The following is an 18131-nucleotide window of genomic DNA, read 5'->3' on the forward strand; positions in this document are numbered from 1 at the left end:
TGGGGACCACAGACCACATCTCAGTACCAATGCTTTCTGGCTGATGTTTTGGTCACTTTTGAATGTTGGTAGTGCTTTCATACTCGTGGTAGCATGAGACAAACTCTACAACCTACACAAGTGGCTCAGGTACTGCAGCTCATCCAGGATGGCACACCAATGCGAGCTGTGGCAAGAAGGTTTGCTGTGTCTGTCAGTGTTGTGTCCAGAGGCTGAAGGCGCTACCAGGAGACAGGCCAGTACACCAGGAGACATGGAGGGGGCCATAGGAGGGCAACAACCCAGCAGCAGGACTGCTATCTCAGCCTTTGTGCAAAGAGGAACAGGAGGAGCACTGCCAGAGCCCTGCAAAATGACCTCCAGCAGGCCACAAATGTGCATGTGTCTGCACAAACGGTTAGAAACTGACTCCATGAGGATGGTCTGAGTGCCCGACGTCCACAGATGGAGGTTGTGCTCACAGCCCAACACCATACAGGAAGATTGGCATTTGCCACAGAACACTAGGATTGGCAAATTCGCCACTGGCACCCTGTGCTCTTCACAGATTAAAGCAGGTTCATACTGAGCACATGTGACAGACGTGACAGAGTCTGGAGACGCCGTGGAGAACGATCTGCTGTCTGCAACATCCTTCAGCATGACCGGTTTGGCAGTGGGTCAGTAATGGTGTGCAGTGAAATTTCTTTGGAGGGCCGCACAGATCTCCATGTGCTTGCCAGAGGTAGCCTGACTGCCATTAGGTACCGAGATTAAATCCTCAGACCCCTTGTGAGACCATATGCTGGTGCAGTTGGCCCTGGGTTCCTCCTAATGCAGGACAATGACAGACCTCATGTGGCTGGAGTGTGACCGCAGTTCCTGCAAGATGAAGGCATTGAAGCTATGGACTGGCTCGCCCGTTCCCCAGACCTGAATCCGATTGAACACATCTGGGACATCATGTCTCGCACCATCCACCAACGTCACGTTGCACCACAGACTGTCTAGGAGATGGCGGATGCTTTAGTCCAGGTCTGGAAGGAGATCCCTCAGGAGACCCTCCGCTGCTTCATCAGGAGCATGCCCAGGCATTGTAGGGAGATCATACAGGCATGTGGAGGCCACACACACTACTGAGCATCATTTCCTTGTTTTGAGGCATTCCCACTGAAGTTGGATCAGCCTGTAACTTCATTTTCCACTTTGATTTTGAGCATCATTCCAACTCCAGACCTCAGTGGGCTATTAGTTGTGATTTACGTTGATAACTTTTAGGTTTTATTGTTCTCAACACATTCCACTATGTAATGAATAAAGATTTACAACTGGAATATTTGATTCAGTGATATCTAGGATGTGGGATTTTAGTGTTCCCTTTATTTTTTTGAGCAGTGTAGATATCAGATAGATCACAAACCAATAACCTCAGCACCCGGGCTGCTTTCAGACTGTGTCCGTTGGAGGTACATGTCGGCGAATTTGATGATGTTTGACAGCAGGTGCCACTGTATATCCATACGATGACATCTATTGGCCAAAAGCACTCTTGTGCATAAAAGGCTTTCCACGCACTATTCAGATTTTTCTTGGATGGCTCAGCATGTAATATGATGGTTGAGTTCATGCAACTGAAAAACAGGGACCTGATGTATACCAGCCTGACAGAAGTGTGCTGTACGGCTTCTGCAGGGTAAACCATTGATTTACAGGTGATTCTCACAAAATTAGAATATCATCAAAAAGTTACTTTACCGTATTTTTCGGATTATAAGACGATACGGATTATAAGATGCACCCCAAATTTTGAGGAGAAAAATAGGATTTTTTTTTTTTTATAAAATGGTGCTTCTTATAATCCATGCGTCTTATTGCTTACCGGGGGTGGTGGCTGCGATGAACCGGGGTCCCAGGGTCGCTGCCGGAAGAGGCAAGAGTGGAGCGTTGCTGCAGGCCGCTGGCTGGGATGAGGGAGTGTTCGGATGTGTGACGCGCCACTGCGGGTGTCCAATGCTGCAGTGGGTGTCTCCGGTGCTGCTGCAGGTGGTGTCCGATGCTGCTGCGGTGGCTCTGCCAACATTTTGTGAAAGGCCAGAGCCCCCGCAGTTCCATGGTTTCCTATGCGGAGACTCCGGGAAAATGGCTGCCGGGGGCGACGCATGTGCAGATGGAGATCTCAGCACCAAGATCTCAGGAGATGAGATCTCAGCGGTATTTCAGTTCTTCAATACAAAAAGTGAAACTCATATATAGAGTCATTACAAACAGAGTGATCTATTTCAAGTGTTTATTTCTGATGATTATGGCTTACAGTCAATGAAAACCCAAAGGTCATTATCTCAGTAAATTACAATAATTAACAAAAAACACCTGCAAAGGCTCCCTAAGAGTTTTAAAAGGTCCCTTAGTCTGTTTCAGTAGGCTCTACAATCATGGGGAAGACTGATGACTTGACAATTGTCCAGAAGGCAGTCATTGACACAATGAAGAAGCTGGCTGTTCACAGAGTGCTGTATCCAAGCATATTAATGGAAAGTTGAGTGGAAGGAAAAAGTGTGGTAGAAAAAGGTGCACAAGCAACCAGGATAGCCGCAGCCTTGAAAGGATTGTTAAGAAAAGGCCATTCAAAAATTTGGGGGAGATTCACAAGGAGTGGACTGCTGCTAGAGTTATTGCTTCAAGAGCCACCGCACACAGACGTATCCAGACAATGGTCTACAAGTGCATGCCTTGTGCCAAGCCACTCATGACCAGTAGATAAGGCCAGAAGTGTCTTAGGCCATGTGCACACATTCAGGATTTTTTTTCGCGTTTTTTCGCTATAAAAACGTGATAAAAACGCGAAAAAAACGCTAACATATGCCTCCTATTATTTACAGGGTATTCCGCATTTTTTGTGCAAATGTTGCATTTTTTTCCGCGAAAAAATCACATCGCGGAAAAAAAAGCAACATGTTCATTAAAAATGCGGAATTGCGGGGATTCCGCACACCTAGGAGTGCATTGATCTGCTTACTTCCCGCACGGGGCTGTGCCGACCATGCGGGAAGTAGCAGATTATGTGCGGTTGGTACCCAGGGTGGAGGAGAGGAGACTCTCCTCCACGGACTGGGCACCATATAATTGGTAAAAAAAAAAAAGAATTAAAATAAAAAATAGTGATATACTCACCCTCTGATGGCCCCCGAAGTGTTCCCGCCTCTCCGGTGCATGCTCTCTCTTCCGTTCCTATAGATGGTGTGGTTCAGGACCTGTGGTGACATCGCTGTCTTGTGATTGGTCGCGTGACCGCTCATGTGACTCACGCGACCAATCACAAGCCGCGACGTCATCAAAGGTCCTGAACCACACCGGCATCTATAGGAACGGACGCCGCTGAGATCGGCTGTCTGCAGAGGGTGAGTATAACCATTTTTTTATTTTTTTTAATTATTTTTAAACATTCTATCTTTTACTATAGATGCTGCATAAGCAGCATCTATAGTAAAAAGTTGGTCACACTTGTCAAACAGTATGTTTGACAAGTGTGACCAACTTGTCAGTCAGTTTTCCAAGCGATGCTACAGATCGCTTGGAAAACTTTAGCATTCTGCAAGCTAATTACGCTTGCAGAATGCTAAAAAACCGCGAAAAAAATGGAAAAAAAAAGCAAAAAAAAAAAAAGCGGATTTCTTGCAGAAAATTTCCGGGTTTCTTCAGGAAATTTCTGCAAGAAATCCGGACGTGTGCACATACCCTTACCTGGGCCAAGGAGATAAAGAACTGGTCTGTTGCTCAGTGGTCCAAGGTGTTGTTTCAGATTAAAGTAAACTTTGCATTTCATTTGGAAATCAAGGTCCCAGAGTCTGGAGGAAGAGTGGAGAGGCACATAATCCAAGCTGCTGGAGGTCTAGTGTGAAGTTTCCACAATCAGTGATGGTTTGGGGAGCCATGTCATCTGCTGGTGTAGGTCCACTGTGTTTTATCAAGATGTAAAGTCAGTGCAGCCATCTACCAGGAAATTTCGGAGCACTTCATGCATCCCTCTGCCGACAATCTTTTTGGAGATGGAAATTTCATTCTCCAGCAGGACTTGGCACCTGTCCATGCTACCAAAGGACTTATGGTTTAGTTACTAACACAGTCAATGTATGTACAATATTTGTAAGGTCACATGTGTATAGCACAGATTTATCAGATCACATCAACAAGCTGCAACAGTCTGCTCTGAAATTGACCTGCAGTGCGGATTATAAAACCGCCATATGTCAATTTATGCTTGTTTGTAAAACAGACAGCACATGGCTCAATTTGATGGAGCTATTCACACATCTGTTCTTTTAACAGATTCGTGCATCTGCTCCGTTAGCCTGCATTCACACATGGGAGTGTTACCAGCCGAGAAAAACTGTCCAGTTTTTTTTTTTCTAATGTATCACCTTAGTTGCATCACAAATACATCCTAGCTGCAGCCATTTTTTCTTTTACTTTTTTCACAGAAACAAGTAGAGTGCTGGACTTTTCTAATCCATTAAGTCTTAACCAATGTACCAGTGAAAACGGATGGAGCTCTGAAATGCAAAGTCGGTCTTCAGCGTGTCATCTGTCTTACATGAATTCCCATAGACTTTATTGGCATAAATTGCAAATCGGTTGAGATTAGGACATGTTCCGAGTCTCCCGGACTGAAGACATAGATCAATTATTAAAACTGATGTGTGTATTGCTCAACGAATCTCTATGGGTCAGTGTGCTCGCTAAGAAAAAACAGACAGCACTAGGACATGTCACCTGTATGTGTGAGGGTTGTTTTTTTTTACCGCTATGGGCATGAATGTTTCCCAGGTCTTCTACCACCAAGGATGTAGGTAAACTACTGCATCCCTGCTGGCATCACTGCATGGCTTCCCATCTCTCATCTTACTCACCACTCTGGGCCATGCTGTGAGTTCTGTCTTTTGCCAGCACCTTGCTGTTGGCCTCATGACCTTGCTTGCTGCATACTTCCTGACTGTATGTTTAGGGTGGCTGACCCGACACTTCCTGATTCTTATAGAGACTGTGCACACTCCTAATATGTCCCCAGCCTATTGCTAAGAAGCATCAGGTACTTAACCCCTTCACCCCCGGAGCCGTTTTCGTTTTTCGCTCCCCTCCTTCCCAGAGCCATAACTTTTTTATTTTTCCGTCAATATGGCCATGTGAGGGCTTATTTTTTGCGGGACGAGATGTACTTTTGATCGATACCATTGGTTTTACCATGCCGTGTAGCAGAAAACGGGAAAAAAATTCCAAGTGTGATGAAATTGCAAATAAAGTGCAATCTCACACTGGTTTTTTGTTTGGCTTTTTTGCTAGGTTCACCAAATCCTAAAACTAACCTGCCATTATGATTCTCCAGGTCATTACGAGTTTATAGACACCTAACATGTCTAGGTTATTTTTTATCTAAGTGGTGAAAAAAAATTCCAAAGTTTGCTAAAAAAAAAAAAAAAATTGTGCGATTTTCCGATACCCGTAGCGTCTCCATTTTTCATGATCTGGGGTCTGTTGAGGGCTTATTTTTTGCGTGCCGAGCTGGCGTTTTTAATGATACCATTTTGGTGTAGATACGTTCTTTTGATCGCCCGTTATTGCATTTTAATGCAATGTCCCAGCGACCAAAAAAACGTAATTTTGGCGTTTTGATTTTTTTTCTCGCTACGCCATTTAGCGGTCAGGTTAATCCTTTGTTTTTATTGATAGATCGGGCGATTCTGAACGCGGCGATACCAAATATGTGTATGTTTAATTTTTTTTTACTTGTTTTATTTTGATTGGGGCGAAAGGGGGGTGATTTGAACTTTTATATATTTTTTATTTTTTTTATATTTTTAACCACTTTTTTTTTTTTATTTTGGCATGCTTCAATAGCCTCCATAGGAGGCTAGAAGCATGCACAACTCGATCGGCTCTGTTACATAGAGGTGAAGTACAGATCACCTCTATGTAGCAGAAATCCAGGTGTACTTTGAGCGCCGACCACAGGGTGGCGCTCAAAGCAATCGGCCATCAACAACCATAGAGGTCTCAAGGAGACCTCTGGTTTTTATGGCAATGCACCGCTGACCCCCGATCATGTGACTGGGGTCAGCGGTGCGAGCACTTCCGGCCGCGTGGCCGGGAGCTAGTTAAATGCCGCTGTCAGCGCTTGACGGCGGCATTTAACTAGTTAATGGGCGCGGGCGGATCGCGATTCCGCTCGCGCTCATTGCGCGCACATGTCAGCTGTACAGAACAGCTGACATGTCGCGGCTTTAAGGTGGGCTCACCGCCGGAGCCCACCTTAAAGCAGGGGATCTGCCAGCTGACGTACTATTCCGTCAGCTGGCAGAAAGGGGTTAAGGCATCTCCACCCACTGAGAGATCTTTTTCAGTGTGTATTCTGATACTGAGTTGCCAGGTCCTGTGCTGTTTTCCACCTCCCTGGGGGCTGCATACCCAGGCCCGTTTCGGTGCTCTTTGTGTCCTGTTTCTGTCACCCTGGGGGCTGTGTACCCAGGCCCTGAACCCTTTGTCCTGAACTTGTTCCCGTGTCTTTTCTTGTCTGCACTTTGGCCTATATCTGTTCCTGTCTGTATACTTGTCTGTTGCCTTCCTTACTCAGTTGTGTGTATCCCTGTGTCCACTCTTTCTGCTCTGCTCCGGTCTCGCCTCCTGCGGCTCTGCTCTGCTCCCTTCTCGCCTCCTGCGGCTCTGCTCTGCTCCCGTCTCTCCTCCTGCGGCTCTGCTCTGGTCCCGTCCCGCCTTCTGCGGCTCCGCTCTGCTCCCATCCCACCTTCTGCGGCTCTGCTCTGCTCCCGTCTCCTGCGGCTTTGCTCTGCCCCTGCTCCGCACCTTGTGGGTCTTTGTTCCTCCAGTCTGAACTGGTTCCTAACAGTTCCTGTCCCTCCAGTGTGAAGTGGTTCCTACCTGCTCCCTTATCCTACTTGTACCTGCCTATGTTACTGCCCTACCCATTACCATCCCGATTCCTCCAGTGTGTTCAGTGCCAGCCGTGCCCGCCGGAGTACCAGTTGTGCTTTTCCGTACTTGCTTGCACCTGTCACTAGTCACTAAATCTTAGCAGGCTTCAGAAAAATGAACAGAGCCTTTCTGGCATAACGATAAAACAAAGATAATCTATCAGAGTCATTGTCCTGCAGGCTTCACTGCAGGTAACGCACATAGCGACCTTAGCTTCTATGGGAGCCACGTGGGAGTTCCACCTCTCTCCCTAAACACCACCCAGACTGAACCACCAGGTATATATCACATGTACTGGTCACATGATCATGACCTCACTGCAGGTCCTCAAACACCTATTAAACTCTGTACATGGCCTCTCAGCACCTAGTGTGCTGGAAACACACAAACTCTGGTTTCACATCACTGAACGCTGCATGCGCAGTGACACATACCTCCCTTCCTCTACAAAGCCGGTATATAGGAAAAGATTTACATTGATCTTTAGTGTCCTACAACACGGCGCAGCTGAGCAGCCATTTATTTTAAATTGTAAATTTTATTGAAATAAATGTTTCAATTTTTACAGGAAAAGAAAAATAAATGAGCCATTTTACATTTTTCACTATCATTTATCGGTTGTCAACCAATTTTATTCGATGATAATACTTTAACATTTGAACAGCCATTTCAGGGGGATTATGGAGAAAGGAACATGGCACCATCTGCCGTCTTGTTGTTCTTTCTTCTGGGACAGGACCCTTTTGTTTTCGTGACTCAGGGCGGGCCCCATCTTGCAAGGTCTGCTCGTGAGCCTAAGATTTCACAGCTGTCAGCAATGTCTGCAGCCAAGTCAGCTCAATGATTGGCTGGTCAGCCCGGGGTCAGGGTGACACTGCTGAGGCAGTGACATTGTAACCCCAGACCTGACAGACGGACCTGACAGACGGCAGCAGCGCCCTGTAAACATGGTCACATGACTAGCCACGTGGAGCGACACTGAGTCCGGAGGGGGAGGGCAGGGAACTGTTGTGCAAGTTAGACAGGCTGGGAAAATACACCAGCAAATAGGAGGAAAAAAGAGAGAGCACGAGGTGAAAAACAAAGAGCGAAGGTTCTCTGAGCTCCAGACGGGACGCTGAAAACAGACCGTAATATCTGCTTCTCCTCATCCGTAATAAGTGGGAAATGTTCTGCCGTATCCGCCCGTCCGACGTACAGCTCACGGCGTTCACGTAGCATGGCGGCACCCGTAAGGTAACGTATGACACTTCTCTGTAGCTTATGTTAGCTTTTATGTGTTCGGGGTGGCATTGTTCCGGGTGATTGGGGTCTGTTTTTCTGTTTTCTTGGGATTTCTGGTGTTTGTCATGTAGTCCGCAGCGATATTATTGCCATTTAACCCCTTAATGACCACCAATACGTCTTTTTACGGACCTGAGATATAAGAGAATAGTATCCCCATACAGGCGACAGTCCAGCAGCTGTTGGCTGTACACTATGGCTGACAACTTGCTGCATCAGCCACGATCAGTGTTGGCACCGTCCATATCTGTTTAACCCATTAGATGCTGCTGTCAATAGTGCCATCATATAAATGGTTAACAGAGTGTGGGGGCTTCATCTATAACCCCATCGGCACCTTGAGATCATGATTGTGTGGTCCTGATGGTTGCCATGGCAATTGACAGCCAAATAGCGACCTTAGAGTGTGCCGGCTATAACGGCCTGTTCAGAAGTTAGCGACACTTAGGTGGTAAAAATCTACTTTTTCATTCCTGTCATGTCACTTTGCATTCATTCCTTAACATCACCTGAAGGGTTAATAAACTACATGACAACCATTTTCAATATGTCAGGGGGTGCTGTTTTTAAAATGGTATCACTTTTGGAGGTTTTCCAATTTCTAGGACCCCCAAAGTCACTTCAAACCTGGATAGGTCCCTAAAAAAATAAGTTTTGTAAATTTCCTTGAAAAAAAAAAAATGAATAATTGCTGCTACATTTTTAAACCTCCTAAAACAAAATAAAATAACATTTTACAAATGGTGCTGATGTAAAGCAGACATGAGGGAAATGTTATTTATTAATGTCCTGCTAAGGTATGACTATCTGGAGTAAAGGGATAATCATTAAAAGTTTGAAAATTGCTAATTTTTTACATTTTTGTCAAATTTCTAATATATTTTTTTTATAAATAAGCACAAAGCATATCGAATAAATTTACCATTAACATAAAGTACAACATGTCACGAAAAAAGCAATCTCAAAATCATTGGAATCTGTTGAAGCATTCCAAAGTTATTACCACATAAAGGGACACTGGTCAGATTTAGAAAATGTGGCCCGGTCACTATGGGGTACCCCAGAAACCGGACAGATCCTATTTTAGGTCAGAGGGACCCACCAAAATTTACATGAATATGCTAAGGGTTTAAGGACACAAGTCGTCATAGTATGGTGCTATTAAAGGGGTTTTCATCTATCTATAGGCTAGGTCAGGGTGGGCCATTAATTTTACAGGGGGGCCACATGAGACAGTGAATGTTGTGGAGAGCTGAACCAATAGGCTGAAATTAATTCTGCTCAATATTAATATATTATTATTTTAGCTTAATTTATTAAAAGGTATATTGAGCAGAATCGAGTGTGCCGAAACCCCTATATACCTTATGAGCTTTCACACAACCATCTGTATACTGTATGAGCCCACACACGGCCCCCACATACACACTATGTACCCCCACACTGCACCTATATAAACTAGAAGTGCCCACACAACCTCATATACAGTATGAGCCCTCACACAACCCCCTATACACAGTATGAGCCCACACACAGCCCACATAGTACGGGCCACCACAAACAGGCCACTATATAGTGTATGAACCCACACACTGCACCTATATACACCAGAAGCACCCGCATGACCTTATATACAGTATGAGCCCCCACGTATCCCTTCTAAATACAGATATCTATACTGTATATTTGTGTGTATATATATATATATATATATATATATATATATATATATATATATATATATATATATAAATACACATACCTCGCTCCCGTTGCCCTCGGCGCTTGCTTCGGTCTTTGCTGTGTGCATAGATGCTCCGCAGAGCTGAAACGATGTAGTGATGTAATGAAGTCTGCAGTCTGAGACACGCTGAATGATGGTAGAAGGAGCCAGCAGCTCCCTTGTCCACCATTATATATACCACGATTTGGCCGGACTGGAACAGCTAGAGGGCCAGGTGTGGACTAGGTTACAACTTACTGATTGTGGGCAGTCTTACTGCTGGGATACACACCGGTCGGCAGAATGGGGAATTTTTATCTCTGACGGGGATCTTGTACTCCTGTTACAAAATAGAATGGCAGGTCGGACACTCAGCCACTACTCGCTCACAGACCCATAGGGAATGAATGGCGCGTTGGTCACACATGCACACTACCTCTCCATTATAACTGGGATGAAAGATCCCGGATCTGCTGATTGGTGCATGTCCCAGTAGTCGGACCCCCAGCGATCAACGAATGATAACTTTTTTTTCCACCGGACAACCCAGTTAGTGGCCACACATATAAAATAACTGACAGTTGCATATTCGCTTAGCAGATAGCGCCCTCCTTAACGCTCCATGAAGTTATAGGGACCTTTTGACTAAAGGGGTTCTTCAGGAAAAATAAATATATGTGAAATAACAGAACACTGCAGTAGACGTATCCTGATTTCCAAATACAAAGAGGAACTATAGAGGAAGGCTTCATTTGCAACCAACTGGTTTATGACAAGATAATTACATAAATAACAAAGATAAAGGTCTTCTGCCTGGTGGTCTTGGTTCTTGATTAGAAATTGGTCAGTCTTTTATTCTCTATCTCTTCTATCGGCCCTGTGACCTTATTATCAGCCCGGCACTTGAAGCAACACCGGGCCACGACCTCCTCTACATCTTTGAATGGAGAATGCAAGTTTCCAACATAAATAAGAGCCCATTTAGACAAGCCGTACTTGGTCATAAAATAACCTCCGATCGACCACATGGAAGCCGTTTAATAGGCTGTTTAAACCGGTTGACCATACTTTCATGCATACAGAAAGATCATTAAAGGGAACCTGTCACTCCCAAAATCGATGATGAGGTAAGCCTACCGTCATCAGGGGCTCATCTACAGCATTCTGTAATGCTGTAGATAAGCCCCCGATGTTACCTGAAAGAGGTGAAAAAGAGGTTAGATTATACTCACCCAGGGGCGGTCCCACTGCAGTCCGGTCCGATGGGTGTCTCAGGTCCGCTCCGGCGCCTCCTAGCAAAGTACTGTAGTGCGCAGGCGCCGGGCCTCTCTGACCTTTCCGGCACCTGTGCACTGCAGTACTTTGCTCTGCCCTCAGCAGGGAAGATAAAGTACGCCTGCGCCGGAGCCACGACGTGAAGGCCAGAAGAGGACGTCATGGAATGAAGATGGGAGGCGCCGGAGTGGACCTGAGACGCCCGTCGGAGCAGGACCGCCCTTGGGTGAGTATAATCTAACGTCTTTTTCTCCTCTTTCAGGTTACATCGGGGGCCTATCTACAGCATTACAGAATGCTGTAGATAAGCCCCCGATAACGGTGAGCTTACCTCACCATCGATTTTGGGGGTGACAGGTTCCCTTTTAATATGATTAAAATGAGTATTCTTTGCACACAGAACACTTATTTTATCGACAGCACAATGTGCTGGCCAGAGTAAATATTTTGAGGCCAGCTTCAAAATAATTTCACCTGCAGAACAAGCGTTTTTAGTTTGCAAGCCGATAATCATAAAATGAGCGTTCCTAGGAAAGCTTGTTATGAGTTATTTTCATATCTAAATGTGCCCTATATATATTCATAAACCTCTAAAATACCAGGGTAAAAGTGTTCAGTTTCTTCCTGACATGCAGTTTCACGATAAACTATACCATAATGCACAAATCTCACCGGTTGTCTCATGAGTCATGACCAACTTTCAACCATTATAAAGTGCATGACGGAGCGAGGAGTCTTCGTGATACTGTTGAATGAAGAGATGAGATTTTAGCGAAAAATGGTATTCAAGTTTACAAAGTAATAGTCCTGCGTAAAAATATGTTGTTTTTTTAGGACACATTTAGGCTATGTGCACACGTAGAATGGTTCTCTGAGGAGTTTTCCGCAGCGGATTTGATAAATCTGCAGGGCAAAAACACCGTGTTTTTCCTGAGGATTTACCGTGGTTTTTGTACGGATTCCACTGCGGTTTTCTATTATGGGGCAGGTGTAAAACCGCTGCTGAATCCGCACCAAGAATTGACATGCTGCGGAATGTAAACCACTGTGTTTCCGCGCGTTTTTTTCCAGAGCATGGGCACAGCGTTTTAGGTTTCCCATAGGTTTACATTGTACTGTAAACTCATGGGAAACTGCTGCGGATCCGCAGCAATTTCCGCAACGTGTGCACATAGCCTAAGAACTGTACATGTTCGGAATTAATTTGAGTATCTGGGGTAGTGCAATCGAGAGAACTGGTGCAGCAGGAGAAAAATCTATAAGATGGGAATGGGAGGTTAAAATTATTAAGAAAAACAAAATCTTAGATCTTTAGCAGAACGTAAAGCATTGGTAGGATGGTAGACTGAGGTGTAGCTTCTAGAAGAGTCGTGAAGAACTTTGCAGAATTGTATTGTCCAGTGGATGGAGAACCAGTGCAGTGACTGGAACAGGGTGAAGGTATTGATGTAGGAGCTGGACAGAAAGACAACATTTTCTGCAGCCATAAAGGGATGTATTCTGATAATATTTTTGAGGTACAGGAGACGTAAGCGTGCAAGTGATTTATTTTAAGGAATAAAGGAAAGATCTGGGTTGAACTTAAAGGGGTATTCCCTTCTCGTACAATTATGCCATATCCCACTAATGGGTCCTATATCTGTCTTGATAACAGAGCTCTGACGCAAACTCTGCTTTCAGTAAAGAGGTGGTGAGATTTCCCATTTATTTACAGGGAGTGTATGATAAGACTCCATTCTTCAGATAGATGTTGGGTCCCTTCCATGGTTTCTCTAGTCTTTAGTTTCAGAATAGTCAAATACTGATATGGAAGCAGCGGCAGGGCTGACATGTTGCGGCTACTCGTTGCATTGGTGATCTAAAAGTAATGGCTAATTAAAGGATTACAGAATCCAAATTCCTCCACATGGATTGTGTAGGACGCCTAGCTACAGAAGAGATGCCATGTCTAGTTTTGGCTTGCATCAGAGACTTCAGTTCTTCCTCAGACACAACATGACTCACCATAATACTGGAAATGTAATAGTATACTACCGGTAATCACCATACATTTTATTCTATTTTACAGCCTGAATCATGGAAAGGAACACGGTGTTATCCAAGGTAGGAACCTTTCCATCTCTTTCCTTTATTACATCTTTACTACTTTAAGACCACATTCAGACATCCGTTTTTCACATACATGTTCTGTGGGTGATTTTCCTGGGTAAAGCATGTACCATGATAATATTTGGTACTATTAACACAAGACTACACAAAAAGCTCAGGGAAAACTGCCAGCTGTCAAAAACATCGAAAAAGCACTAGAGAGAGGGGATCCGCCCCTAGGAACAGGAAACCTACAGAGAGATAAAAGGGGCGGCCCCCCCTTGCTCCTCAGTTGTTTTACAGAGAATAGGAAGAACCGCCGCCAGGCTTCAGTTAATAGGCTCAGTAATATGTACATATTTACAAACAAACTATATTGTTCTATTATTAACACCTCACCACCAAGGCACCTCGTGCTACTATAAAAAGGGAGGGATGTGAGTGGGTGCTGTCGTGGGCTCTATAAAAGAGCATTACCGGTAAGTAATCCGGTATTTTCTATTCACCACGACAGCACCCACTAGAGAGATTTACAGAGACTATAATTTGGGTGGGTTCACCGTGTCAAGGACCGATATTCCAAAGGTTAGATCAGAGGAGGAAGACAGATCTAATCTATGGTGCTTATAAAAAGTACTAGGTGAAGACCAGGTGCGGCCTTACATATAAGGTCTATTGGCACATCTGCCTTCTCCGGAGATTCTTCTCTGTGGGTTCCCATCTAGGAACAGGAAACCAACTGAGGAGCGAGGGGGGCCGCCCCTTTTATCTCTCTGTAGGTTTCCTGTTCCTAGGGGCGGATCCCCTCTCTCTAGTGGGTGCTGTCGTGGCGAATAGAAAAACATGCCATCATTTCCTAAAGCGTCTTCCTCTGGAAAAACTCACACTGTGAAGTTTATTGAGTGTGACATGAGATGGAAGTGTGCACAGCAATATCGCTTTGACATTGCTGTGCACTATATTCATTTAATGGGCATTTTGCGGTGCTTTTTTGGTAGAATCCTCTTGAAAAAGACACCTTGTGCACACATACAAGAAGTGTTTTTTTCTTGAAACATTTTCTTTGTCTTTTTAGCTGTTTTGCCTGAAGAGGAAAAAGGAAGTTAAAAAAGACTGAACATATGCACAACAAGTCATTGTGACATTGCAATGCATAGTTTCATTTTTTCTTTATGCATCTGTAGAGTACTTTTTCAGGCGGATTTCTGGCAGAAATTACGTTTCAGTGTGTAGACTGATGGTATGACTGAGGACAAATGGAGGAATAGCCGGCACTTTCCGTCACTTTTTTTTTTTTTTTTTAAAGCCTTCTGGCATATATGAAGAATCGCTCTTGAAAGCTTACTTGTGTCTTTTAAGCCAGAGAAGACTCTTGATCAAAGCCTAATTAAGAGCTAATGCATGCTGAATAGGCAGAGTAAGTGCTCAGAAGTGTTTACTCCTGAATACCCAGCTCTCATCTACAGAGCACATAGGAGACATTTTTCATGTTTTTTCACACTGACCCAAGATTGGATCACAACAAGAAAACTGGATAGAGGAAAGAATTAGATCATGTTCTGAGGCCAGTCTCACACGTCCAGATAATTCCGGTACCGGAAAAATCGGTACCGGAGTTATCCGTGTCCGTGAGCTCACGTAGGCCATCCGTGTGGCACACGTGCGGCAGCCGTGTGCCGCCTGGGTACCACACGGACCGTGCAGGAGAGACAGCGCTACAGTAAGCGCTGTCCCCCCAGCATGGTGCTGATGCCGCCATTCATCCGTTCTCTCCAGCGCTCGCTGGGGAGAAGGGATGAAAAATCTTTTTTTTTTTGTTTTTTTGTGTTTAAAATAAACTTTAGGGCATCCTCCCCGCTCCCACCCCCTGTGCGCCCGGCCGCCGGCATTAAAATACTCACCCGCCTCCCTCGACGCTTGCTCTCCTCCCCGCAGCTTCTCCTGTATGAGCGGTCACGTGGTGCCGCTCATTACAGTTGATGAACATGCGGCTCCACCTCCCATCCGATTCACTGGCATGCAAGAATAAAATCTCAGGTGTGGAGAAGATAAAAGTAATTTCTCCATCCTGTGAGTCGGCGTATATCAGACTGCACTTCTGTATTTATCATCCACTCCTCGTTTTGGCTTACAGATACTGATGTAAAATACTGACCAAATACTGATAGTGTGAATGTAGCCTAAGGATCAGTCTGCGCTTTGCAGTCATAATACAGATGCCAAATCTTTGCAGCATTCTGGCTGTCTGAAAGCAGCCTGCAGAGGTATTGTTCAATGTATACAATGGCTTGCAAAAGTATTCACCCCCTCCCCCCACCAACACCCTTGGTATTTTTCATGTTTTGCCATTTCACAACTTGGAATTTCACTGTACTTTAGGGTTTGCATCAGTTCATGTAAACAACATGCCTACAACTGTGAATATCTGTTTTTCTTTTTTTTGTGTGAGGCAAACAACAAATATGACAAAATAACTGAAAACTTCAGTGTGCATAACTATTAACCCCCCTAAAGTTGTACTTTGTAGAGCCTCCTTTTGTGGCAATTACAGCTGCAAATCACTTTGGATAAGTCTCTATGAGCTTTCCACATCTTGCCACTGGGAATTTTGCCTATTCCTCAAGGCAAACTGCTCCAGCTCCTTCAAGTTAAATGGTTTTCTCTGGTGAACAGTAATCTTCAAGACTGACCACAGATTTTCAGTTGGATTAAGGTCTGGGCTTTGACTAGGCCACTCCAAAACATTTGCACATTTCCCCTTAAACCACTTGTGTGCTGCTTTAGTAGTATGCTATGGGTCATTGTCTTGTTGGAAGCAGAGCTGTTGAGTCGGTGTCCACTTTGGTGGAGTCGAAGTATAATGGACTGAGTCCTAAAATATATAATAAATTGGGTGCAGTAGTACAATGCAGGATGTGCTGTAAATTTTTTCATAATAATTTGGGACAGTTATGAAATGTCCTATAAATGTCTGTTCTGTTCCTGATCTAAGGATCTCGGCTCTTAGTTGAGACAAATCTGTTCTACACTTTATGCACATACTCAGTAGTGACCAGTGCTGTGGAGCCGTAGGTGAGATGTATCTGTGCTGCACTTTCTGTACAGGCTCAGTAGTGACCAGTGCTGTGGGGTTGTAGTTGAGATGAATCTGTGCTGCACTTTATATACATGCTCAGTAGTGACCAGTGCTGTGGAGTCGGAGTTGAGATGAATCTGTGTTGCACTTTATATACATGCTCAGTAGTGACCAGTGCTGTGGAGTAGGAGTTGAGATGAATCTGCGCTGCACTTTATGTACATGCTCAGTAGTGACCAGTGCTGTGGAGTCAGTCATGGAGTCAAAATTAGGATTCAGAGTCAGGGAAATTGAGGAGTCGAATCAGAGGTTTGGCATACAGACCCCACAGCCCTGGTTGGAAGGTGCACCTCCGCCCCAGTCTAAAATCACTGACTATCTGAAATAGGTTTTGCTCAAGAATATTCCCGTATTTCGCACCATCCATCTTCTCCCTCAACTCGGACCATTTTTCCTGTCCCTGCTGCCAAAAAACATCCTCACAGCATGATTTTTCCACCACCATGTTTCACTGCGGGGATGGTGTTCTTGGAGTGATGAGCTGTGTTGGTTTGGCGCCAGACATAGTGTTTACCTTGGTGGACAAAAAGTAAAATTTCAACTTCATCATTCATTTTTTTTTCCAGCAAATTGTCATATAAAAGTAAAAAGTTTGAATAAGAGAAACTGCAGTTTTCTTCGGTGGGCATGAATTCATGTAAAGGCCTGCAAGTCTTCTGAACCATACATTGCCGGGTGTTGGACCTGTATCTTACAAATAGATTTGTTTTGTCCCAGACAACCCCTTTAAGTGGCTGAACTGGATTTTTCCTCCATGTGTGGGGTTTTTAAGGCTGCGCTCCCACAATGAGCTTTGGTGCATCTTCGATGCTGCAGAATTTCTGTACCTATTATTTATTACGTTACATGCGACTTTTCATGATTTTGTGTGCGTTTTTAACGTGTGTTTTTAACGCATTTTTTACTTGTTGGTGTGTCATGCTTTCATTGCTTTGTTTTTGATAGTAACTGGTATTTGGCTTTGGCAAAACTTTATTGATATACTTATGTGCGGATTACATGCTTTTTTGATGCATTTGCACCAAGTAAAATAAAAGCACAATGGGCGATTTCAATAAATCCCATCCACTTTGCTGGAACTGTAAGGCTACGTTTGCCCAATGAGCTTTTGGTACATTTTTCTTTTTTACTCAGTGTAAACTGACCTATTTTACATGCAGATTTTCCCCATAAACTTGCATTAGGTGTGGAAATTACGCAGGTAAAAAAATGCACATACGTTGTGGAAACGCATCAAAAACGCATGTAATCCACACCTAAGTATGTCAATAAATTTTTGTCAAAGTGAAATTACTAGAAAGTATAAAAAAATAAAGCAAATTTATTTAAAGGCTGACACACCATCAAGATATAAAAATTCATATTAAAAAATAAAGCGCAAAAACGCAATGAAAAACCATAAGTAACCTAATGTAAATAGTAAGTGCAGAAATTCTGCAGCGTCAAAAACTCAGCAAAAGCTCATGGTGGGAACGCGGCCTAAAGAGGCATTGTTTAATATACACTATTACTGTATACTGGTGAAATATACCAGAAATGGTCCACTATTTATTCTTTCATACTTACATTCATACAGATAAAATAACACATGGGAATAAACTCATTGTTCATTTTTGCGGCCCTTTTTCAGATGGATTCCAGGCGGAACACTCCTGAATAAGA

General features: G+C 44.1%; 1 protein-coding gene across 3 annotated transcripts in view; it reads left to right on the forward strand.

Annotated features, from left to right (window-relative positions):
• MOSPD1 (motile sperm domain containing 1) overlaps positions 1-18131 on the forward strand; it is a 72594-nt gene that overhangs the window by 24164 nt on the left and 30299 nt on the right. For 2 of the 3 annotated variants that reach the window (XR_013221310.1, XM_077285317.1), the window contains exon 2: positions 13314-13348. Coding sequence is in view for 1 of the 3 variants with exons in the window: in XM_077285316.1 (XP_077141431.1) it covers positions 8183-8199; positions 13314-13348 (52 nt within the window). In the remaining 2 variants the exon portion in view is untranslated. Of the gene's footprint in view, positions 1-7869; positions 8200-13313; positions 13349-18131 lie in introns of those variants that run through there. The other variant, XM_077285316.1, reaches the window with a different exon arrangement.

This window comes from Ranitomeya variabilis, chromosome 2 (assembly GCF_051348905.1).
Source record: "Ranitomeya variabilis isolate aRanVar5 chromosome 2, aRanVar5.hap1, whole genome shotgun sequence".
Classification (NCBI taxonomy): domain Eukaryota; kingdom Metazoa; phylum Chordata; class Amphibia; order Anura; family Dendrobatidae; genus Ranitomeya; species Ranitomeya variabilis.